The sequence below is a fragment of the Hyla sarda genome, chromosome 11 (genome assembly GCF_029499605.1).
Source record: "Hyla sarda isolate aHylSar1 chromosome 11, aHylSar1.hap1, whole genome shotgun sequence".
Taxonomy (NCBI): domain Eukaryota; kingdom Metazoa; phylum Chordata; class Amphibia; order Anura; family Hylidae; genus Hyla; species Hyla sarda.
The window spans coordinates 92,644,001-92,670,434 of NC_079199.1; the positions used below are offsets into that span (position 1 = coordinate 92,644,001).

Below are 26,434 nucleotides of genomic sequence, written 5' to 3' on the forward strand. Positions count from 1 at the left end.
TCTCTGTCCCTCTCTCTCTCTACAATAGAACGCTGAAGTGACTGGATGCAAGATGGCTGCTGATTATATAGGGCTGTGACATCACAGGGGTGGCTGGCTGCTGATAGGCTGCATGCTGCCTGGGATTCAGGGTCATCCGGCATACCCATGTTCCTGCCTTCCCAGTGTTCCTTGCCCCATGACCTGACATGTGGAGCCGTCATCTTGGAGCCTGGACCGCACTAAATGGAGTTTAATTAAGCGATTTGTGCAATCGGATTTGATTCGCTCATCCCTAACTATTACTTCCAGCCAGACCTTGAGACATTGTAAAGAATTTTGTTTGGAATCCTTCTGCTGTCTGCTGGCTACAACAATCCTTACCAGTCTACTTCGTCCTGCTGTATGCTGGCTCCTACAAGTGTCACCAGTCTGCCATCACCCCTGCTGTTGCTACTCCTGTCTTTCCAGCCTGTCAGCCTCCCCACCTAGGCTCTCTTCTCCTCTCCTGCATTGGCTTAGGTGGATCCGAAATTCTTTTCTCACATTAACCCTCTTTATCCCAGTTTTGGATACAGTACTGTTTTTTATATATCTTAAGCATAAACACTGGTTTAGCATATTTAGTAGTGTTGTGTTAAGTTTATTTTCCTTTTTGTTTTTATTTTTGTCTCTAACTTGGAACTTAATATTTGACAGATAGAAATTATAATACAAAATGGATTAATGAGTAACTGAGTATTTAAGCATAGATGTAAATATCATATTATCAACTAATATCTTTAATAGTGTTGTATTCAGTTCAGTAAACCTCTGGGTCATGAAGTCGCTAAAAAGGTAAGTTATGCACAGAGGAGGGGTTTGATGAGCAAGTGCTCCTCTTCTCTCTCCTCTACTGGGGAGGAAGAAAGAAAATCAAAGAGCAAGAGCAAGTAGGGGGGCACTAGGTGACATGAACAAAAGTCCATGTTACTCTTCTAGGGAAAAATAACATGGCGGTCTACACTCTCACATTAAGCCTTCTTTCACACTGCAATTGCACCCCGTCAAGAACGACCGTCAAACTCTATTTTGTTTTTTGAGTTTGACAGCTGTCATTTTGACAGGGTGCAATGGGCAACAGAGGGTCCCGAACGACCCCATTATAGTCAATGGGGTCCTTTGGGCTAGCGGGAGAAAAAGACGGTGCAAGCTGTATTCTTTCTCCCGCTAATTTCCCTGCAGCCCCGACAGGCTGTGAACGGTAGTGTGAAAGAAGCCTCACCCTCTTTATCCCAGTCTTGGCTACAGTACTGTTTTTTATATATCTTAACCATAAACACTGGTTCAGCATCTTTGGTAGTGTTGTATTCAGTTGTTTTTCCTTTTTGTTTTTATTTTTGTCTCCATCTAGGAACTAAATATTTGACAGAAATATTTGACAGATATCATAATAAGAAATAGATTAAACAATTACATGCACAGATGTAAGTATAAAACAGTGACCCCCGACCTACGATAGCCCCGACATACGATCATTTCAACATACGATGGCCTCTCAGAGGCCATCGCATGTTGAAGGCAGCACCAACATATGATGCTTTTCTATGTCGGGGCCATCGCATAAACGGCTATCCAGCAACGCAGACTGCTTCAGCTGCCACTGGATAGCCGTTTACAGTGACCCGTGTGCTCCGGTGATGGTCTCCTACCTGTCCTCGGGGATCCGGTGAGTCCTCTTCTGGATCCTCTGCATCGTCGGCGCTCTCCATCGTCGTCATCCCGTCGCTGCGCACGCTGTCCCGTCATCCAATAGGAGCGGCGTGCGTAATGACATGATGGCGGCGACGGAGAGAGAAGATGCCGGGGAAGCAGAGGCCTTACCGGAGCTTCGAGGACACCCCGGTGACGCGGCTACAGCGATGGAAGGCGACATCCAGGGCAGCGGTGACGAGCGGTGACGGTTCGGAGCGGCGGGGACAGGTGAGTACTATACAACTTCCTCTACCAGTGGTCTACAACCTGCAGACCTCCAGATGTTGCAAAATTACAACTCCCAGCATGCCCGGACAGCCGTTGGCTGTCCGGGCATGATGGGTGTTGTAGTTTTGCAACATCTAGAGGTCCGCAGGTTGTAGACCACTGTCCTATACTTTACATTGCACGGATCCCTCAACATACGATGGTTTCCACAAACAATGGTCCATTTGGAACGGATTACCATCGTATGTTGAGGGACCACTGTATTAGCAACCAGTAAAGTTTTGTGAGAAAAAAGAACATAATAGGATCAATAAATGTAATTCTGCATTACTGGTTTCTAAAGCTACCCAATGAACACCGGTTCAGTATCTTTAGGAAAGTCTTATCCAGTTTTTTTGTTCCCTTAATCAAAAAATAGGAACTGAATATATGACAAATAGATATAAGAATGCCTATTGGTATAGTTAGAATGCTCTGAATTATAATTGCTAGAAACACAGAAGTACATATAAGAATATTAGTAGCGAGTAAAGTGGTGACCGTCTTAATGGCACGAATATGAGCGTCCATGTTTGGAGATCTGGAGCCCTCAGTATTCTCTTGGATTCTTTTCATGTGTTTACACAGAGAGATGATGATGGTCAATGCCGATACCGAGCAGAGAAAGGAGAACAAGCTGCTTAATGCTATAAAAAGATAAAATAACCAAGAGCATCTTCCGGGCTTCATGGATTTGACTTTGGATGTTGTGTTTAGAAGACAGTCTTGCGTTATCTCCAGTGCAGAATAAAGAGTCAAGAAGAAGAATCCTAGAAGAAAAGTAATGGTAATCCAAGGAAACAACGTAGGAATTCTTTTCTGAAGACCAATGTAGAACCAGTGATGAATATTGACGATCTTCAGACAGAAATGTATACTGAGGAGGGTGGAGAACCATAAGGTGCACATGTTCAAATAGGTGAAGACTTGTGTAGTGATCTCATCATATTCATTTCTGGCCAGATGAAATAGGAGTTTGTATAGTACGTATCCTTTCTGGAGTGCATGTAGAAGGTTGCTGGCACTTAAGCCAAGTATCAGCTGATCACTCAATGGAAGTCGTCTGGTCTTGCAGAAATCTAGAAGATTCACAACAATGATAAAGATGTTTCCTGGAAATGAGATGATCAAAGCCACAAAATTATTAAGCATGAAGGCCTCCATTCTGTATCTGAGACGGCTTTCGAAATATTCCCTATTCTTCATAGTATTTATACACTGTAGGACGAGAGGATGCTATTAATAGATGAACCATCTCATATACAAATCAGACATAGCTGCAACATGAGATGTGTTTTTTTTTATTATGTTTTGAAAATATATTCTTACCTACTCAATGATGGTAAATGGAAATGTCCTCCATGGTTCGGAAAAAATTGAATTACCTCATAACATCACAAGTTGATCGTCTCATCCACTATAAACCAATGTCTCTAAAAGGTTATTTATTAGGAAAACTAGAGGTAAAGATGCAGTTTTATACCTGAAAATGTTTACATACCGTATATACTCGAGTATAAGCCGAGTTTTTCAGCACAATTTTTCGGCTTATACTCGAGTGAACTCTCTGCCTGTCAATCCCTTCTCAGTGGTCTTCAACCTCCGGACCTCCAGATGTTGCAAAACTGCAACTCCCAGCATGCCCGGACAGCCATCGGCTGTCCGGGCATGCTGGGAGTTGTAGTTTTGAAACCTCTGGAGGTCTGCAGGTTGAAGACCACTGTGGCCTTCGTCATCATCCAGAAACCCCCCTTTAATTTTCGACTCACCTCCCCTCGGTAGGAAGGAAGGGTGAGCTGGTCCGGGTCCTCTATGCTGCAGGGACCGTCCGGTGGGGAGGGTTAGTCGTTCCAGGCTGTCCATTTTCACCGGGGGGGCCTCTTCTCCGCGCTCCAGGCCTGCCCCGGACTAGTGACGTTGCCTTGACGACGATGCACAGGGACATTCATTCGCAGCCTACGCATGAACATCCCTGTGCGTCATCGTCAAGGCAACGTCACTAGTCCGGGGCAGGCCCGAAGCGCGGAGAAGAGGGCCTCCCGGTGAAGATGGACTAACCCTCCCCACCGGACGGTCCCTGCAGCATAGATGACCCGGACCAGCTCACCCTAACTTCCTGCCGAGGGGAGGTGAGTAGAAAACTAAAGGGGGGGTCTGGATGATGACGAAGGCCGCAGTGGTCTTAAACCTGCACACCTCCAGAGGTTTCAAAACTTCAACTCCCAGCATACCTGGACAGCCGATGGCTGTCCGGGCATGCTGGGAGTTGTAGTTTTGCAACATCTGGAGGTCCGCAGGTTGAAGACCACTGATGGGATTGACAGGCGGTGGTGATGAAGGGGGGGTGATGATGACGGGGGTCTGAATGATGACGGGGTCTGGATGATGACATGGGGGGGATGATGTATTTCCCACCCTAGGCGTATAGTCGAGTCAATAACTTTTCCTGGGTTTTTGGGGTGAAATTAGGGGCCTCGGCTTATATTCGAGTCGGCTTATACTCGAGTATATACGGTAACAACTACTACTACTACTATAAAATTCCTAAATAGTGAAGGGGCCCTAATTACTTAACCCCATGAGGACACAGCCCATTTTTATTTTTTGCATTTTCTTTTTTTTTTCTCCTCCCCTTTTAAGAGCCAAATCCCCAAAGAAAATCCCCATAGAAAACCTATCCTGCTCTGTACAGTTCTTAAAATGAAGTGTCAGCAGAGAGCACTGTGGTCAGACAGAAAGAAAATTCAAAAAGAAAAGAACTTCCTGTGGATCATAACAGCAGCTGATAAGTACTAGAAGGATTAAGATTTTTTAATAGAAGTAATTCCCAAATCTGTTTAACTTTCTTGCAGCAGTTGATTTAAAAAAAATGTTTTTCCAATGGAGTACCCCTTTAAGGACTCTTACCTCCTCACCTTCTAAAAATCATAACGCATTAAATTTTGCACCTACAGACCCATATAAGAGCTTGTTCTTGGCATCACCAATTGTACTTTGTAATGACATAACTTATTTTATAACATAATCTGTGGTGAAACAACAATAAATTATTTGTGGGGTGATATGAAAAAAAAAAACTATTTTGCGACTTTTTAGGGCTTCCGTTTCTATGCAATGCCCTTTTTGGTAAAAATGACACCTTATCTTTATTCTGTAGGTCCATACAGTTACAAACAAACCCAATTTATGTAGATTTTATTTTATTTTACTACTTTAAAAAATTACAACTACATGCACCAAAATTTGTATGTTTAAAACTGTCATCTTTTGACCCTCATTTTTTGCACTGTGGTCTGTAGTTTTTACCATTTTTTTATAGGACTTTTTTATCGCTTTTTATTAATATTTTTATGGTGTATAAAGTGACCAAAAAGTCATAATTTTTTTTATTCACACCATTGTTTTTTGTACGCCATCGACCATGCAGTTTAGCTAACCTATTATTTTAATAGTTCAGACATTTACTGAGGTAACACATACAATTTTTTTTTTATCACATTATTTTATTTAAAAAATAGGAAAAGGGAGGTGATTCAAACTTTTATTGGAGGGGGGCTTATTCACATGTGTTCTCTTTTTTTAACACTTTTTGCTTTTTTTTTTTGCCACAGGGGGCTATCCGATGCAAACGTCTGATTGCATACACTGACCACTGCTATGCCATAGCATAGCAATGATCACTGTAATTGACGCTCTGCTGCTCCAGCCTGCTGAGCAGGCATGGAGCAGTACATCACCGATCGGACAACCAGGAGGCAGGTGAGGACCCTTCTGTCATCCAGTAAGCTGATTGGGACATCGCGATAGTTCTACTTTAACTTTAGATGCTGTGATATACTTTGAACACGGCATCTAAAGGGTTAATGCCAGGCATCGGCCTGGTTGGCGGTTCGCAGCATTAGCCGTGGGTCCTGGCTGCCCGTAGCAAATGGTTCAAACCCTGTCAACGGGACTCAGGACGTGCAGGTATGGCCTGAGTCCTTAAGCACCAGGATGTCAGGGCGTACCAGTGCCCCCTGCGTCCATAAAGGGATTATCCACCATAAGGGGATTTTAGCAGCTACCTGCCAGAGGCTTTGTTTTTGTGAACCTCAGTATTTCCTGTTGAAGTTTCATTTTTTACTACAAATCCCAAAATTCCACTTTTCTACCTCTTACAAATCAGCCACCCCACCTATTGAACAACAAACAAGCTAGATTCAATGAAAAAGGTCAGTGCTTTCTAATCAGGGTGCCTCCAGCTGTTCCACCTATTGAAGCAGACAGGCTCCCTGTTATCACCTGACTAGTGACGTCAGGTCTCAGCTGCAATTCATCCTGGGAAATACCAGAGACAGGAGTCATTTTGTATGCTGTTAAAAATGAACATCCAGTGCAAAGATCACAAAAGAATATAAGACCAGCCGTCACACACAGGTACAGACATTTTATTATGAACTACTCTAACTTTACAGCCCCTGTAACATAATCAAATTTAAAAAAAAAAATCCTGGAATACCCCTTTAAGCGGTTAATAATATTATTATTATTATTACTATTTTACACTTTTTAAGTCCCCATAGTGGAGTTTTACATGCATTCATCAGATTGCATTAATTTTTTAACTCTATGCTATTGCATAGCATTGAAAAATGAGATTGGTGGGCCACTGATACAGCCTTACTCTCCCAGGCTGCATCACTGAAGCAGTGGGCAGGAGGAAGGTAAGTGGACCCTCCACCGCCATTTTAGCTCATTGGATTCCCCAAGAAATTATATTCTTTAGGAGCTGTGATCGGCATTTATCACAGTTTCATTAGCCTTGGGATCCCAGCTTTCTGGATCTCAGGACGCCACGGATCATTGCCTGGTTGCCATGACATCCCTTCCGGCCTCTGACACACAGATTTTGCTCCATTGCCTTGGCCCTTGACCGTCTTCTAGTATGTGGAGCACAGTTTCCGTTCCACAGGGCAGATGTGATGCTGACTATGATCCAGCTGACTATCTCACCCACGTCATCTCTGGTCATCTCTGCTGCAACACATGTGGGTAAGAATCTTCAGACTGACGTAGGTTTTGCCACTTTGACTGATCTGATGTCTTATGACATCTTTTAGTTATGCCATTGGGCAGACTAGTTACCACTGAAGGAGAATACTTAGAGATTGCTTTCCTCGGTAAGCCCTGTTTGTTGCTCATCTATGCTCTGAAGCGGTGCGCTACATCAATCCTGAGAATATCTAGTGTTTTATAATTGTGTCATCCATTGGGTCTAGAGGTTGTTTGAAGGACTAACTGCATTATAAATGGAAATTTTTACCTAGCTTTTTGAGGATAATCGCCCCTGTTGGAGTGTTTAAATCATCATTCACATTGGGGCTTACGCTGATTAGTTATGTACCGATACCCTATATGTTTGCTGTTTCTCTTTTCTCTACAATAAGGATTATGTTGACAATTAGAGATGAGCAAATTTTTTGAAAACTTCGATTTGGCTGATTCACCGAATTTTCCCAAAAAATTAGTTCCGGTCCGAATTCATTTATGGCGAGTCGCTATTACAAATGGCTATTTCTGGCCTACAGAGAGCCTCAATAGGGGGGTAGAACACTTTGCCTTACTGTAACATGCATAGGGTGTGTGCTGGGTTAGTGAAATAATACTGTTATTCAGTATGACATGCAGATCAGAGGCATCGCTATTACAATCACTGTTGCAGAGCGGCACAATGACAGAGCCTGGAGGTGGCATCAGTATGAGGAGACCATATAGTGGCTGAATGACACAGCGTGAAGGTGGCAGCAGCATATAGTGGCTGACTGACACAGCCTGGAGTTGGCGGCAGCATGAGGAGAACATATAGTGGCTGAATGACACAGCCTTAAGTTCGCAGCAGCATGAAAAGACCATATAGCTGTTACGCCTAGCGCTCCGGGTCCCCGCTCCTCCCCGGAGCGCTCACGGCGCCTTTCTCCCTGCAGCTCCCCGGTCAGCGCTGACCGGGAGCGCTGCCCTGTCATGGCCGTTGGGGATGCGATTCGCACAGCGGGACGCGCCCGCTCGCGAATCGCATCCCAGGTCACTTACCCGTTCCCGTCTCCTGCGGTCATGTGCTGGCGCGCGCGGCTCCGCTCTCTAGGGCGCGCGCGCGCCAGCTCCCTGAGACTTAAAGGGCCAGTGCACCAATGATTGGTGCCTGGCCCAATTAGCTTAATTGGTTCCCATCTGTTTCCTGGCTATATCTAGTCTCCTCCCTTGCACTTCCTTGCCGGATCTTGTTGCCCTAGAGCCTAGTGAAAGCGTTTTTGTGTGTTTATACCCTGTGTACCAGAACTTTGCTATCTCCCCTGACTACGAACCTTGCCGCCTGCCCCCGACCTTCTGCTACGTCCGACTTTGCTTCTGCCTACTCCCTTGTACCTCGCCTATCTTCAGCAGCCAGAGAGGTGAGCCGTTGCTAGTGGATACGACCTGGTCACTACCGCCGCAGCAAGACCATCCCGCTTTGCGGCGGGCTCTGGTGAAAACCTGTAGTGTCTTAGAACCGGTCCACTAGCACGGTCCTCGCTATCCCTCTCTGGCACAGAGGATCCACCTCCTGCCAGCCGGCATCGTGACAGTAGATCCGGCCATGGATCCCGCTGAAGTTCCTCTGCCTGTTGTCGCCGACCTCCCCACACTGGTCGCCCAGCAAGCCCGACAGATTGCCCAACAAGATCACCAGCTGTCGTACTTGACCACCATGACTCAGCAACTCCAGTCGCAGCTACAGCAGATTCAGTCTCAGCTACAGCAGCAGCAACCATCTCCTCCGCCAGCTCCTGCACCTCTTCCGCAGCGAGTGGCCACTCCTAGCCTCCGCCTGTCTTTGCCGGACAAATTTAATGGGGACTCTAAGTTTTGCCGTGGCTTTCTTTCCCAATGTTCCCTGCATCTGGAGATGATGTCGGATCAGTTTCCTACTGAAAGGTCTAAGGTGGCTTTCGTAGTCAGCCTTCTGTCTGGAAAAGCCCTGTCATGGGCCACACCGCTCTGGGACCGTGATGACCCCGTCACTGCCTCTGTACACTCCTTCTTCTCGGAAATTCGAAGTGTCTTTGAGGAACCTGCCCGAGCCTCTTCTGCTGAGACTGCCCTGCTGAACCTGGTCCAGGGTAATTCCTCCGTTGGCGAGTACGCCATACAATTCCGTACTCTTGCTTCTGAACTTTCCTGGAATAATGAGGCTCTCTGCGCGACCTTTAAAAAAGGCCTATCCAGCAACATTAAAGATGTTCTGGCCGCACGAGAGACTCCTGCTAGCCTGCATGAACTCATTCATCTAGCCACTCGCATTGACATGCGTTTTTCTGAGAGGCATCAAGAGCTCCGCCAGGAAAAAGACTTAGATCTCTGGCCACCTCTCCCACAGTCTCCACTGCAATCTGCGCCTAGGCCTCCCGCCGAGGAGGCCATGCAAGTGGATCGGTCTCGCCTGACCCTGGAAGAGAGGAATCGCCGTAAGGAAGAGAATCTTTGTTTGTACTGTGCCAGTACTGAACATTTTCTGGTGGATTGCCCAATCCGTCCTCCACGTCTGGGAAACGCACGCTCGCACTCAGCTCTCGTGGGTGTGGCGTCTCTTGATGCCAAGTCGGCTTCTCCACGTCTCACGGTACCTGTTCGGATTTCCACTTCAGCCAGCTCTCCCCTCTCAGCCGTGGCCTGTCTGGACTCTGGAGCTTCTGGGAATTTTATTCGGGAGTCCTTTGTGAATAAATTCCATATTCCGGTGACCCGTCTTGTCAAGCCACTCCGCATCTCCGCGGTCAACGGAGCCAGGTTGGACTGTACCATACGTTTCCTCACGGAGCCCCTTCTTATGAGCATCGGATCTCATCACGAGAGGATTGAACTTTTGGTCCTCCCCAATTGCACCTCGGAAATTCTCCTTGGACTTCCCTGGCTTCAACTTCATTCCCCAACCCTGGATTGGTCCACTGGGGAGATCAAGAGTTGGGGGTCCTCTTGTGCCAAGAACTGTCTAAAACCGGTTCCCAGTAACCCTTGCCGTAACTCTGTGGTTCCTCCTGTATCCGGTCCCCCTAAGGTCATTAAGGACTCTGCCTGCCACAGGAAATGCCCCTCCCCCCCTCCCAGGCAAGCTTCTGTGTCCCCTCATGGCCCTCGTCCTGGTGTCACACTGCCCCGTGCCAGGTCTCGCCCTCTGCCCTCTCTCCCCATTCCTACTCCTGCGGTTCTGCCTGCCGTTGAGGAATCCCTCCTTCCTTTCCCGGTGTCCTCATCCCAGGGGAGGCAGTTACCCGATAAAGAGAAGGGGAGACCTAAGGGGGGGGGTACTGTTACGCCTAGCGCTCCGGGTCCCCGCTCCTCCCCGGAGCGCTCACGGCGCCTTTCTCCCTGCAGCTCCCCGGTCAGCGCTGACCGGGAGCGCTGCCCTGTCATGGCCGTTGGGGATGCGATTCGCACAGCGGGACGCGCCCGCTCGCGAATCGCATCCCAGGTCACTTACCCGTTCCCGTCTCCTGCGGTCATGTGCTGGCGCGCGCGGCTCCGCTCTCTAGGGCGCGCGCGCGCCAGCTCCCTGAGACTTAAAGGGCCAGTGCACCAATGATTGGTGCCTGGCCCAATTAGCTTAATTGGTTCCCATCTGTTTCCTGGCTATATCTAGTCTCCTCCCTTGCACTTCCTTGCCGGATCTTGTTGCCCTAGAGCCTAGTGAAAGCGTTTTTGTGTGTTTATACCCTGTGTACCAGAACTTTGCTATCTCCCCTGACTACGAACCTTGCCGCCTGCCCCCGACCTTCTGCTACGTCCGACTTTGCTTCTGCCTACTCCCTTGTACCTCGCCTATCTTCAGCAGCCAGAGAGGTGAGCCGTTGCTAGTGGATACGACCTGGTCACTACCGCCGCAGCAAGACCATCCCGCTTTGCGGCGGGCTCTGGTGAAAACCTGTAGTGTCTTAGAACCGGTCCACTAGCACGGTCCTCGCTATCCCTCTCTGGCACAGAGGATCCACCTCCTGCCAGCCGGCATCGTGACAATAGCGACTGAATGACACAGCCTGGAGTTGGCGGCAGCATGAGAAGAACATATAGTGGCTGAATGACACAGCCTGGAGTTAGCGGCAGCATGAGGAGACAATAGGGCTTCACAATCTCTAAGATTGAATTTGAATTTTAAAATTTAAATTGAAGATTCATGTTAGCAAGTGGTTCCATAAAACAATTTTAAGTAATGTCCCAGGCCCAGCAGCATCAGTAAACCATAAAGTGGCTGAATGACACAGCCTGGAGCTGGCGGCAACATCAGGAGACAATAGGGCTTCACAATCCCTAAGATTAAGGGTCGATTCACAAGTACAGTATTCTGTGCAGAATTGATGCGCATACTTGATGCGCAGGATTCCGAACTGTATTCAGCCATTCAATTTACATTGAAATCTGCAGCAGAAAACCCTGCGCATCAAATCTGCACAGAATACTGTATGTGTGAATAGATCATAAAAGATGAATTTTAAAATTTTAATTGAAGATTTATGGTAGCTAGTGCTGCCATAAAACATTTTTAGGCAATGTCCCAGGCCCAGCAGCATCAGTAAACCATAAAGTGGCTGAATCGGACAGCCTGGAGTTGGCGTCAGTATAAGTAGAACATATAGTGGCTGAATGGCACAGCCTGGAGTTGGCGGCAGATGAGGAGACCATATAGTGGCTGAATGGGACAGCCAGGAGGTGGCGGCAGATGAGGAGACCATATAGTGGCTGAATGGCACAGCCTGGAATTGACGGCAGCATGAGTTGAACATATAGTGGCTGAATGGCACAGCATGTAGGTGGCGGCAGCATGAGCGGACCATATAGTGGCTGAATAGCACAGCCTGGAGCTGGTGGCAGATGAGAAGACCATATAGAGGCTGAATGGCACAACCTGTAGTTGGTGGCAGCATGAGTAGAACATATAGTGGCCGAATGACACAGCGTGTAGGTGGCGGCAGCATGAGGAGACCATACAGTGACTGAATGGCACAGCCAGGAGTTGGCGCCAGCATTAGGAGAACATATAGTGGCTGAATGGCACAGCCTGGAGTTAGTGGCAGCTTGAGTGGAACATATAGTGGCTGAATGACACAGCCTGGAGGTGGCAGAAGCATGAGGAGACCATATGGTGGCAGAATGAGATAGCCTGGAGGTGCCAGCAGCATCAGGAGTCCTGAAAGTGAAACAGTGACAGAGTGGTGCAGGGGGTGGCAATACCAATACCCGGTGACGAAGGTGGGTGAAAAAAGGTCTAATGCGGAAGAATGTTTATAAATGGGGAGCAGCACCTTAAATCTGTTTTGCTGATCCATGCCTGCTTCATCTTCACCAAGGTCAGTTTCTCCACATTTTTCGTGGACAGATGAGTTCTCCTTGGGGTGACTATGGCCCTCGCCGAGCTAAACACCCGCTCTGATGGCACACTAAAGGCCGGGCAGGACAGCTTTTCCATGGCAAACTCTGCTAGTTGAGGCCACAAATCAAAATTGGCTGCCCAGAAGTCCAGCGGATCTTCAAAGTGTATTGGCATGGTCAAGTCAAGGTATGCCACCACCTGATGGTTCAGGTCCTGCTCCAGGTCTACCTGCTGCTGGTGAGTTGCTTCACTATGCGGGTGAAGAAAGGTACTCATCAGCGACTGTAGACTCAGGCTGCTACTGCTGATGGAGCTGGTACTGCTCCTGCCAACCGACCCCTCCCCAGCTGCCATGGCAGTGGAAGGTGAGCGCAGAGGGCCTCCCGAGTCAGACCTGCGAGAGGATGTACGATGCCGCCGATAGTCATCACTCAACTGACTACGTGGATGTCTCTGTAGTAGGCCAGTTTGTCCTCCCTCTCAGTGGGTGTAAAAAAGGCCCCCATTTTGTGACGGTAGTGAAGGCCCAATAAGGTGGAGAGCCAGAAGTCATCCCACTGCTTAATGGTGACAATTCGGCGGTCACTACGTAAGCAAGTGAGCATGCATCGTGCCATTTGTGCAAGTGACTCGGAGGGACTCCCTGCCTCTCTCTCCACTGCATACTGCCACGGTGTGTCTGGGTCCTCTGTCTCACCTTCCTCATAACCCTCTAGCTCCTCTGGCTCCTCTCTTGTCAGATGACTAGAAAAACCACCCATTTTTTGTGAAATCTAAACTGTGCTCCACTGTGCCCCTCCTCCTCCAGTTCAGCCCCCACAGGGCTCATGTGGCCGTGAGATGTAGGTGCCACGTCTCCAGTGCCCTGACCAGCCATCATTTCCAACACGTGTTAAAGGAAATGAAGCAGTGGAATGACGTTGTTCATCACGTAGTCCTGGCAACTGCCAAATAATGTGGCTACCTCAAAGAGCCTGAGCAAACGGCAAATGTCAGATATGAGCTGCCACTGGTTGACATTTAAGTTACACAGAGGAGTACCCTTATCCGCTTGGATCATCAAGAAATCGGTGATGACTTTTCTCTGTTCATATAGTTGGTCCAACATATGGAGGGTGGAATTCCAACATGTGGAAACGTCGCAAATCAGACTATGTTGGGGGATACCGTTCTGATGCTGCAGCTCAAGGAGAGTGTGCTTTGCGGTGTACGAGTGGCTGAAGTGCATGCAAAGTTTCCTTCCCATTGTTAGGATGTCTTGCAAATGGGGGGAACACTTCAGGAACTGCTTGACAACCAGATGGAACACATGTGCCATTCAGGGCACATGGCTCAGCCTTCCTTGTCACAGCGTAGACAAGATGTTCTTCCAGTTGTTGGTCACCATGGTTCCCATTTCCAGTTTTCGTGGAGTAAGCCATGCTCTGATTTCTTTACGAATGACTTTTAGCAGTTCCTCCCCTGTGTGACTCCGTTCGCCAAGGCAAACCGTGTGAATAACAGCGTGACAAGGCCGTGCCCTGCCCACATGGTCTGCTGAAGGGGCACTGAGACTTGTCTGTGCAGTGGAAGCTGAGGACACGGTGGAAGATGAGGAGGCAGAGTCACACACTGTCACAGGACCAATGGCCTGAGAGTGTGGAGGAGGAAGCAGCATGACCTGTCCAAGTTGGTGTTGTGGCTGTGCAGGAACCACATTCACCCAGTGGGCCATAAAGGACATGTATTGTCCCTGACCATAGTTACAGCTCCAGATGTCGGTGCTGCTGTGCACTTTAGTACACACCGACAGGCTCAAGGACTGGCCCACCTTCTCTTCCACAAAATTGTGCAGGGCTGGTTTTCGCAAAGAAATGACGGCTTGGCACTCTCCACCTCAGCTCGGCACAAGTCATCAGTTCTCTGAAAGGTGCAGAGTCCACCACTTGTAAAGGAAGGGACTGCAGCACCAGCAACTTGGACAGGAGCTCATTCAGCTTCTGCGCCATTAGATAAGAGGGTGCATACTGTTGTCTCTGGAAACATGGCTTTGCCGATGAATTGCTGGCGGATTGACTGACTAAAAGTGACGGAGCGACATAAGGAGGCTATGAAACACAGCTCCCTTCGGCTGACGTAGTGAAGCCTTGGCTGGCTGAAAGATGGAGCGATGTGGCACTTGGTGATGCAGCAGGCTACATCAGAGCCACGGTTCTCCTAGGCCGCTTTATGGTGGCGCAGCATATGTTGATGCAGTACTGTGGTGCCGACATTGGGACCCTGGCCACGCTTCACCTTCTGCCGACTCATCTTGCATGTGGCCAAGTTAACCTCCTCTGGATGCTTGATGAAAAACTGCCAAATCATCAAGTAGCTGATTTTCCCACCAACAGTCCGCACTAATTGACTGCTACTTCCGCCGTCTCCAGGAGTTGATGTTCCACTACCTTCCGGGATGGTAGGCTGCCGCGTAGCAGGTGGTCTCCCCCAGTTCTCCCCCACTTCTGCCACCATGCTGACTGCCAACCATGCTACTGCCTTGCTGGCTCAGTTGCTGCCCTTTCTGCACCCAGCTCCCAATTGCGATCGGCTTTATCATCATCTACAAGTGTCTGCACGTCACTGATGTCCTCCTCAGGTTCCTCAACAATGTCTGCTTCAGGACCATGAACGCTGGCAACAACACCTCCCACATCACTCTCCTCATCACTACTTGCCCGCCTAGCTACTGCCCAGCCAAGAAGCGGCAAATGTTTCCTCCACTTCTTGGCTGGGCAGTAGCTGTTGGCTGTCCTCTATTAGATCGTCCTCACTGAATAGTGGAGGTGAACCCACAGCATAAGATACTTCTTAAGGGGAGGGAACAGCATAGGACAGAGGCAATGGGAGGACAGGAACTGCTCTGGGGCCATGCCAACTGAGGGTTGTGTCTGAGGACTGTTGACTGGAGGTATCAGATGTCACTTGAGGTGGATGACTGTTTTAACCAATCAATGACAGCAGATGGGTTGCTGGTCAAGACACGACGGATAGCCGATACCGGGAGCTCAGGCCTCTCGCTGCGACTCCTAATGCCACTCGCCACAAGTCTGCTGTGACCTGCCTGCGCCTGATGAATTTAGGCCTCTGCCACTCCTCTGTGCACGTCCTGGCACTTATCTGTCTGACATACTTAGTGCGTATATGAGGGGAGTACAATACGCTTCACTACGCTTAAAACAGTATTTGTCTAGAACAGCAGCAGGTGTGTACTTTTGGCTTTCCTTTCACTGTATATAGGCCCTTGACAGATTAACCGGTTCAAAATAGTACACTACTTAGATGTAGGTATGTGGTATGCACTTATGCGACAGTGTGCGACTCCCTCTCCTCATCCTCCACTGTGTCCTCAGCCTCCACTGCACTGACAAGTCTCAGTGCCCTCCAGCATACCATGTGCGATGTTTTCACATGTTGTAATTGCACCCTACATATGTTGGACCGACTATATGAACAGAGAAAAGACATCACCGATTTCTTGATGATCCAAGTGGAAAAGGGGACTCTCTGTGTAACTTCAATGTCAACCAGTGGCAGCTCATACGTGACACCTGCTGTTTGCTCAGGCCCTTCAAGGAAGCCACATTGTTAGTCAGTTGCCAGGATTACAGGATGAACGACGTCATTCCACTGCTTCATCTACTACAACACGTGTTGGAATCTATGGCTGGTCAGGGCACTGGAGACATGGCACCTACATCTCACGGCCACATGAGCCCTGTGGGGGCTGAACTGGAAGAGGAGGAGGGAGAGGGGGACAGTGGATCACAGGCAAGGTTTTGTGAAATAGTTTTTTTTTCTAGTCATCTGACAGGAGAGGAGGAGCAGGAGCAGCCAGAGGAGCTAGAGGGTTATGAGGAAGATGAGACCGAGGACCCAGACACACGGTAGCCATGTGGTCTCCTCATGCTACTGGCACATTACGAAAAAAAATTTGTATAAAAACATGCACCAGTGGAAGCCACTATAGAAGTCCTAAGTCAAGTGTCTAGTTGGGGCTCATCCCAAAGTTTCTTTGTATGGTCACTGACCAAAGTCTGACAAGGACCAACTACAGACGGTATCTGTTTTAACTATGGCCACGTTTCAAGGTTTTCTTAAGATTTGAGTAGAACTAGAGAGACTTGGGAGACAATTATTTCCCATGCATTTTTTGCCATAAAAATCTCTTACATCTGGATTTCTATCAGAGAAATGTCCTACAATGTCCATAGAAAGAACATTGCTTTTCACTTTTGATGACAACAGTAATACGAAGTGTAGAGCTCTTACCCACAAAACCCTCAATGGAGCCTCAAAAGATCTCATTACAAGCAATGGAGACTTTAAGTCTGTAAAATGGACCTAACACAGCATCAAAGTTTATGTTATATAAACTGGTACTGAGGAGAATAAAGCCTTAGTGTTAGGAAAATGTTTTTAGTTTTTTTTATAAACTTCTATCCATACCGTGTTACAGCTGTATATTTTTGCTTGGTAGGATGTGTATTTAAAAAAATAAATAAATAATACACAACCGTAACCTGAAAAGTACAACCGAGTGATAAATATTTTTCTACTGGTTCCTACAGCTAAACCCTGAACACCGGCTCAGTATCTCTAGAAGAGTCTTGTCCAGTTTTTTTTGTTCCCTTAATTAAAAAGAACAAACTGAATATATGACAAATAGATATAACAACGCCGAATGGTATAGCCAGATTGTTGTCACTTATAATTGTAATAAACATAGAAGTACATATAACAATATTAGTAGCCAGTAAAGTGGTGGCCATCTTAAAGGGGTTATCAACCATAGGGTAATTTTAGTACATACCTGGCAGGCAGTAATGGACATGCTTAGGAAGGATCTGCGCTTGTCTTGGGGCTAAATGGCTATGTTGTGAGATTACCATAACACTGTGGCTAGCTTTTTATGAACTGGTATTTCCTGTTTGAGTTTTCTTTTTGGACTACAATCCCATAATTCTATTTTCCTCCCTCCCACACATCAGCCACCCCACCCATTGGAACATAAACAAGCTGCATCCATTCAAAGGACCTGTGGTTTTCAATCAGGGTGCCTACAGTTGTTGCATTAGTTGCCGATTGATCTCTCTTCCACCAAGCGATCGCTCCACCCATTGAAGCAGACAGGCTCCCTGTCATCAGCTGACTAGCGAGTCAGGTCTCGGCTGCATTGCAACCTGGGAAAAATCTGAGACAACAGTCATTTTGCATGCTGTTAAAAATAAATATTGGAGTAAAAGAAAACCATCACACACAGGTACAGACACTATATTATGGACCACACTACCTTTACAGCCCCTGTAGCATAGTCAAATAAATTAAAATCCTGGAATACCCCTTTAATGGCACGAATATGAGCGTCCATGTTTGGAGATCTGGGGCCCTCGGTATTCTTTTGAGCAGAAGAATGAGCAAAAAATCAAACTATAAAAATCAATAGTGACCAAGAGCATCTTACGGACTTCTTCATGGATTTGACTTTGGATGTTTTTGTGTCTTTTTCGACCGTACTAACTTTGTAACTATGTTGTGTTTAGTAGACATCCTTGCGTTGTCTCCAGAGCAGAATAAAGACTTAAGAAGAAGTATCCTAGAAGAAAAGTAATGATAATCCAAGGAAATAGCTTAGGAAATCTTTTCTGAAGACCAATGTAGAACCAGTGATGAATATTGACGATCTTTAGACAGAAATGAATGCTGAGGAGGGTGGAAGACCATAAGGTGCACATGTTCAAGTAGGTGGACATGTGGAACTTTCTCATCACACTCATTACCGGCCAGATTAAATAGATCTTTGCACAGTATATATCCTTGCGGAACACTCAATGGAAGTCTTCTGGTCTTGAAGAAATCTAGAATATTAACACCAATGATAAAGATGTTTCCTGGAACTGAGATGATCAAAGCCACAAAATGAATAATCCCTTGGGCAGTCATCGCTCTTCTGTACCTGAGCAGGTTTAGAAAAGTTCCTTAAAGCTTAAAATATGTATTAGCTGTAAGAGAACATGATACTAATAATAACTAAACTATATGAAATGCAAATACAATGCACGTTTGTTTTTCATATGGTTTGCAAATATTTTTACGGTTGAGAGTGAATGGAAATGTAGTACACAGGTTGGAGAAAGATTGGAATCATCCATTAGTGACCTAACTCAAGACCATTCAAGAGTAAAATCTAAAAAAAAATGCATGGTTTTTGCCTGTTTTGTAAAAGCAGCATTTTATGGATATTTTACAGCCCCAAAATGTGTCAAAATACCTGTGTGAACAAGGCCTAAGGCTGCGTACAGCAGGTAAATTGTGTTTTTTTTTTTTTTGTAATTTAAAATATAAACAGTCAGCAACATTTGACCAGAGAGACATGTCAAAAGTTTACATCAGTCTGGGTCTGTCCGGACCCCCACCGATCATCAGAACGAGCGGGCAAAACTATGCAGCTGTGTGCTTCACTCAGATCGATGCAACCTCTGTCCAGTCACACTAGTCGGGCTCATAGACTAATAGCTATATCATATATTTAAAATTAGAATATATTCCAAAAAGATTGAAAAGTCAACTCTGCCATAAAGCCCAGATTTCTGGACAGCATGTTGCACAGCGCATATAGAGGCCGACCACGCAACTGCTATGGGACCCGATATGGTCTGCCTCTATGACCCTCCACACACATCCCGCTGCAGATCAGGGCAATGCTGCTTGTCGAAATTAAGCATGTAGACTGTCTGCAGGGCCTTCCTCTCAGCCTGCTTTCTCTCCTCTCCTGTCAAAACAGAGGAGGAGAGGGAGGAGCGGGGAGAGGCTGTAGAGCAGGGACTATGAGGAGGACCTGCAGTGTACTGGCCTCTTCTTGTGAACCTCCTGGAGGGTTTTTCATCGTCATCCTATGCAAGCCTATGGGACTTCCAGGTACATCTCCTGATAGAGATTCTCTTTGGCTGCAGAGATTGCCCTGGATTTTTAAACATTCTGCCGAAAGTCATGCAGGCGGGTGCAAAGAATAGTTAGTGCAGGGGAGGTGATATGAGGCCAGGATGTAATAACAAGTTATGAGGAAGAGATATGAGCACGAGATAGAAGGACAGGATTTGAGGTTGGAATATCAGCTCGGGATAAGAGGATGGGATATGAGCTCATGATATGAGGACAGGATATGAGAACGGGATATGAGGTCAGAATATGAGGACGAGTGTAATATTTGTTTTTTCTCTCTCACAAGGTTTAGAAAGGAAGACTAGTCAGCGTTATACTGTATGTATATGTATGTAAATAGTATAGCTAAATCAACCCTGACCCACTCCTTTAAACAAGGGTGGGTTTTTTGCCTACCTGAAGTCCTATGCAACTCAATGGGATATCGCATTAGGCTGCATTTACATCACGATTTGTCCCCACGGCTGCCGGATACGTCTGTGAAAATTCAAAACCGGGTGCTCCCGTATCCCAGACCGGCGCGGAATCTCATTCACTTAAATGAGCCGACCAAAGTCAGATAGGGACTCCAGTCAGCTCATTTTGGCTGCTATCCAGTTTTGTGAGCAGACTTAAAACTGTAGTATACCACGGTTTTAAGCCCGGTCACAAAACCGGATACAGGTCAAAAATGAGCCGACCGGAGTCACTATCTGACTCTGGTCAGCTCATTTAAGTGAATGAGATTGGCGTTGGTCCGGCTAGGATACAGGAGCACCAGGTTCTGAAATTTCCCAGCCGGATCCAGCAGCCGTGGGGACAAATTGTGATGTAAATGCAGCCTTACTCTTGGGCTGTGGAGATTGTCTGGGACTTTTTAAAATCTTGCCAACTGTTTAGCAGGCAGGTTCAAAGAAAAGTTAGTGTAGGGGAGGGGATATGAGATATGAGGATGGAATATAAGGTTGGGATATGAGGACGGATATAGGCTCAGAATATGAGGACGGGATATGAGGACAGGATATAAGAACAAGAAATGAGGATGTGATATGAGGACGGGATATGAGAACAGGATAGTTTAGGATATGCGATCGGGAGATTAGAAAGTGATGTGTGGATGGAATATAAGGTCGGGATATGAGATTGGAATATAAGGATGAGATATAAGGACAGGATATGAGGTCAGGATATAAGGAAAATGAGGTCCGGATATAAGAATAAGATACGAGGATGAGATATGAGGAAGTGATATGAAGACAGGATATGAGAATGGGATGTAAGATCAGGATACGAGGATGAGATATGAGGAAGTGATATGAAGACAGGATTTGAGAATGGGATGTAAGATCAGGATATGAGGACAGGAGTGTAATTTTTGCCTTTTCTCTCCCCCAAGGTTTAGGCAGGAAGACCGCACAACACCCGATACTCAACTAGTATAAGATAAACATCGGAAAACACCCCATGGCAGTGATTTCAGATATAAACTTTCTTATTACAATAATAAGAATATTTATGTTTGAAATTTGCAGACCGTATTGTTATTATGGCTTTGGATGTTGTGTTTACCAGACACTCCTGCTTTGTCTCCAGTGCAGAATAAAGACTCAAGAAGAATCATCCTAGAAGAAAAGTAATGATAATCCAAGGATACCGTTTAGGGAAATTTTTCGGAAGACCAATGTGGAACAGAAATGAATGCTGAGGAGGGTAGAGAACCATAAGGCGCACATGCAAAGAAAGGTGGACTTTTCTTATCGTACTCATTACCGGCCAGATAAAATAGCTCTTTGCACAGTATATTTCCTTTCTGAAGTTCAAGAAGAAAGCTGAAGACACTCAAGCTGAGTATGAGCTGATCACTTACTATAAGGCTAGGTTCACACTATGGAATTTCCGCCTGCAATTCCGCTTTGAAATTGCTGGCAGAAATTCCGCTTACTAAAATGTATAGTGTAGTGAATGGGTTTACGTTCACAAATTCACACTTCGGAATTTTTGAAGCGGAATTTGTGAATGGCATTGCTCAATCTTCAGGGTGAAACACTCGCGGAACACATTGCAGTCTAATGAAGACTGCAGTGTCTGCGCAGACCTGAACCACCCGGAGATTCTGCAGTGTTAAAGGGGTACTCCCGGGAAAACCTTTTTTTTTTTTTTTTAAATCACCTGGTGCCAGAAAGTTAAACAGATTTGTAAATTATGTGTGTAGCAGAGAGATAGGAAAACGGAGCAACTCACCACACCGGCCCAGATATTCTTTGCAAGTGGTTTCTTTATTCCATGTCTTCAAACATGGGAAACAAGCAGGGGAGAGTGAGCGTGGGACGCGGGGGTATCCTCTCGGTGACGGGACCGTTTGGCGCCGAGGCGCTTCGTCAGACCGGGATAGTGAGGTCACGGGAAGGGGAGTGCTTTAAAACAGGTAGGGCCCAGTGACGCTGCAGGTAAACTGCAGGTCATTGGTTCCTTGCCCAGGTACAAAAACATATTACAAAATAAGTTGTACAAACATTAAAAGCAGCTTCCTGACATGCGAATAAATAGTACAATATAAGAACATCTTATAATAGCGCACCATATTCCTGTTTCTCATTGAGCCCTAGCGGGCCATTGGCATCCGTCCGGATGATCCATCTGGCTTCGCTTTTCAGGAGTTGTTGGTGTCTATTCATACCTCTAGGGGCACTGTCATCACGTTCTATCCCTGCAAATTTGATATCATCAGGATTATTATTGTGATATGTGCGCATGTGGGCGATCAGGCGGGGTGCCCCTACTCCAGTAGATAATGACTTAAGATGTTCTCTAACTCTATGGTAGAGGGGCCGAATAGTCTTCCCCACATAGAAGTGTCCACATGTGCAGATTAAACAATAGACTACATAACTTGTCTTACAGGTAAAAAATTGTTTTAACTGGATATCACATCCACCCAACTTAATTACCGTACATTGCCCTTCAAATTATTTCTGCATTGTTTGCAGGAGCCGCAAGAAAAGTTACCTACAGGTCTAGAATCTGTTAGCCAATTTGTATAGTTTTTTTTACTCTTTTTCTTTTTGTTATAAAAATCCTGAATAGTTGTATTTTTACGATGTGTAACTGTTGGATTTATTGTTGTTATAGATTGGAGGTCTTCATCTTGCTGTAACATGTACCAATGTTTGCGGATTGATTTCTTGATTATCTCATTCATATTAGTATTCTTGAAAGTAAATGTGAACCTGTTATTATCATTTTTGTTTTTATGTGAATTAATAAGGGTATGTCTAGGGATTTCATCTACAGTCTGTCTAGCATCTTTAAGTACTTTCTTTGGATATCCTCTTCTCAATAGTCTGTCCGGTAGAGCATCTGCTTGTTCCCTATATTTGTCTGAATTATTGTTAATTCTCTTAAGTCTTATAAATTGGCTTTTTGGGATTGCCTTCTTTGTATGTATGGGATGGGAAGAGGCATAGTGTAGTATTGTGTTTCTGGATGTAGCTTTCCTTTCCTTTCCTGACATAATAATACAATTATCAATGATGTCTATCTGTACGTCCAGGAACTCAAGAGACTGATTACCGAAAGCGTATGTAAATGTCATGTTCATATAATTTTCATGATTGAGATGATGAACGAATAAATCAAACTGTGCCTCTGTCCCATCCCACACCACAAAAATATCATCAACAAAACGAAGAAAAAGTTTAATGTATTTCACATAGGGGTTATTGATTGTGAGCACATATCTTGATTCCAAAATGGCAAGGTATATGTTCGCAAAGGAACAAGAGATGGGCGTACCCATGGCTGTCCGGAGCCTTTGTTTATACCACTGTTCTCCATATTGGAAGCAATTATTATTTAAAATAAATAAAGTAGCTTCTGTAACAAAATCTATAAGGGCTGGAGATTTATCAGAAATGGCCAGGAACTGACTGAGAGCCTGCACACCCACACCCTGTGGAATGCGGGTGTGCAGGCTCTCTACGTCAGTTGATGCCAAGGTATAGGTCTCTTGCCAATGAAAGGACTCCAATGCTGAGATGAGTTCCTCAGTATCTTTTAGGTATGATGGAATATGGGGAAGGAGTGGAGATATGAGCCAATCTATATAACCAGACAAGTATGAAGTGGGAGATCCTATTCCGGCTACTATCGGACGGCCGGGGGGGGGGGGGGGGGTTACAGCTTTATGGGTTTTAGGTAGAATATACCATCTGAGTTTGGATGGAGTTTCTGGTAAAAGTTTTTCTGCTGTCTTATCTGTTAGAACATTGAGGTTAACAAATTTGTGTAATAAGGTGCGCAGGTTATCCATGATTTTACGAGTGGGATCACTCTTTAACTTTTCGTAAACTGTTATGTTTCCAAGCTGCAACTCAGCCTTGGAATCATAATCTTTTTTAAACCAGAGGACAACGGAGCCTCCTTTGTCGGCTCGGGACAGAACTATGTCCTCTCTTTCAGCTAACATATTTAGGGCTTCTTTCTCTTTTTTGGAGATGTTATGTTTAATCGGGGGATATATCAGAGATTTGACATCTTGGCACACTGCTCTGTGAAAAAGATCCACAGAGCTCCCTGGAAACACTGGTGGATTGAAATGGGAGGGGTTTCCCCCCCGGAAGGGGTCTTCCTCTCCCATGTCAATACCACCTACCTCTTTGTTTTCCTCAGTTAGTGATAGCAAAGTATGTATAACATTATCGTCTTGTGCTGAATGTCCTGAGATAACTCTGAATCCTAATGGACCTATCGTACATTGTGCCTCCCACTCTTTTTTTCTAACGTTATCTGTTTTTTTACCACTTTTATTCTGCAATGAAAATAATTTTTTCTTAAACCTTTATTTAACACCGATGTAAGATCTTCACTCAAAGTCATGTCCGTTAGGTCGACTATTATATTTTCATTTTTTATAGCCTCCAAGTCACAGTCTTTCTCTTTACTGCTTTTCCTCTTTCTTCTTCTTCTTCACCACTGAGTCCGATTCAAGTCTGTCCGATGAGGCTACTACCCCCGGCCAAGACACCACTGTGCAGAAATCCCCTTTAAATCTCGTACTAGGAGAGGAGGTAGAAGAAGAAAGAGGAAAAGCAGTAAAGAGAAAGACTGTGACTTGGAGGCGATAAAAAATGAGAATATAATAGTCAACCTAACGGACATGACTTTGAGTGAAGATCTTATATCGGTGTTAAATAAAGGTTTAAATATTGGGTTGCAGGAACCATTTGAATATTGTGAATTTGAGGAGGAAATGGCTAAAGCCATTCACAGATTATCTTTGAAAAAATTATTTTCATTGCAGAATAAAAGTGGTAAAAAAACAGATAACGTTAGAAAAAAGAGGGGGAGGCACAATGTACGATAGGTCCATTAGGATTCAGAGTTATCTCAGGACATTCAGCACAAGACGATAATGTTATACATACTTTGCTATCACTAACTGAGGAAAACAAAGAGGTAGGTGGTATTGACATGGGAGAGGAAGACCCCTTCCGGGGGGGAATCCCCCCCCATTTCAATCCACCAGTGTTTCCAGGGAGCTCTTTGGATCTTTTTCGCAGAGCAGTGTGCCAAGATGTCAAATCTCTGATATATCCCCCGATTAAACATAACATCTCCAAAAAAGAGAAAGAAGCCCTAAATATGTTAGCTGAAAGAGAGGACATAGTTCTGTCCCGAGCCGACAAAGGAGGCTCCGTTGTCCTCTGGTTTAAAAAAGATTATGATTCCGAGGCTGAGTTGCAGCTTGGAAACATAACAGTTTACGAAAAGTTAAAGAGTGATCCCACTCGTAAAATCATGGATAACCTGCGCACCTTATTACACAAATTTGTTAACCTCAATGTTCTAACAGATAAGACAGCAGAAAAACTTTTACCAGAAACTCCATCCAAACTCAGATGGTATATTCTACCTAAAACCCATAAAGCTGTAACACCCCTCCTCCCCCCACTGGCACCAGTTGATTTAAAAAAAAATAGTTTTTCACTGGAGTACCCCTTTAACCTAGCCTTAGGGTCTATTCACATGGCAGAATTTCCGCTTGTGGAAATTCAGAAGTGTGAATGGGAGTGCGGAATCCCATAGAAGTCTATGGGCTTTAATTTAAGGTGGAATTCCACAAGCGGAAATTCTGCCGTGTGAATAGACCCCAAGGCTAGGTTCACACTGCAAAATTTCTGGGCGGAATTTCTGCCAGAGATTGAGCCGGCGGCGCTAGGACCGAGCAGACTGCATTGTTGCCCCCATAGACTGCAATGCATTTCTGGGTGGATCTTCTGGAAGATCTGCTCAGAAATGCATTGCCATCTATGGGGACGGCAATGTAGTCCGTGCGGTCCTAGTGCCGCCGACTTGATCTCCAGCAGAAATTCTGCCCAGAAATTCCACTGTGTGAACCTGGCCTTAGTTTTTTTGTTCTTGAAAAAATCTCGAACATTCACAGCAATGATAAAGATGTCACACAATGAATAATTATGAGGGGGATCATCCTTCTCTGCTGAACCAAAGCAGATTAAGACTTGTTCTTTGTACTTCATGGTATTTATATATTTATTTGTTTATCTGCTATAAGACTACCTGGTATCTGAACTCATTTTTTATGTAATGCAAATTTGGCATAACTAAGCATGAGATACTTAATTTTTTTTTTTTTATATATATATATGTTTTGCAAATATTTACACCTAAGTGATGGCTGTACATGGGAACGTATTGTACGGTGGAGAAAAACTTTAATTATCCATTAAAGTAAAAGTCCCTTTTGTGTCCCTAAACCTACCGTATATACTCGAGTATAAGCCGAGTTTTATACTCGAGTGAACTCTCCGCCTGTCAATCCAACTTCAACTTGTGGAGCTCCAGATGTTGCAAAACTACAACTCCCAGCATGCCCGGACAGCCATCGGCTGTCCGGGCATGCTGGGAGTTGTAGTTTTGAAACCTCTGGAGGTCCGCAGGTTGTACAGCACTGCGGCCTTCGTCATCAACCAGACCCCTCCTTTAGTTTTCTACTCACCTCCCCTCGGTGGGAAGGAACGGTGAGCTGGTCCGGGTCATCTATGCTGCAGGGACCGTCCGGTGGGGAGGGTTTGTCCATCCTTACCAGAAGGCCCTCTTCTCCGCTACCGGCCGGCCCCA

The 26,434-nt window shown here is 45.6% G+C and overlaps 1 protein-coding gene across 1 annotated transcript; it reads right to left on the reverse strand.

The window, feature by feature from the left end:
- Positions 1-2,268: 2,268 nt before the first annotated feature.
- LOC130294969 (taste receptor type 2 member 50-like) lies at positions 2,269-26,349 on the reverse strand (the record flags this gene model as incomplete). Its single annotated transcript, XM_056545126.1, has 2 exons — positions 2,269-3,059; positions 26,313-26,349. Coding segments are annotated over 2 exons (828 nt in total), but the record flags the coding sequence as incomplete, so codon positions are not given.
- Positions 26,350-26,434: the final 85 nt, after the last annotated feature.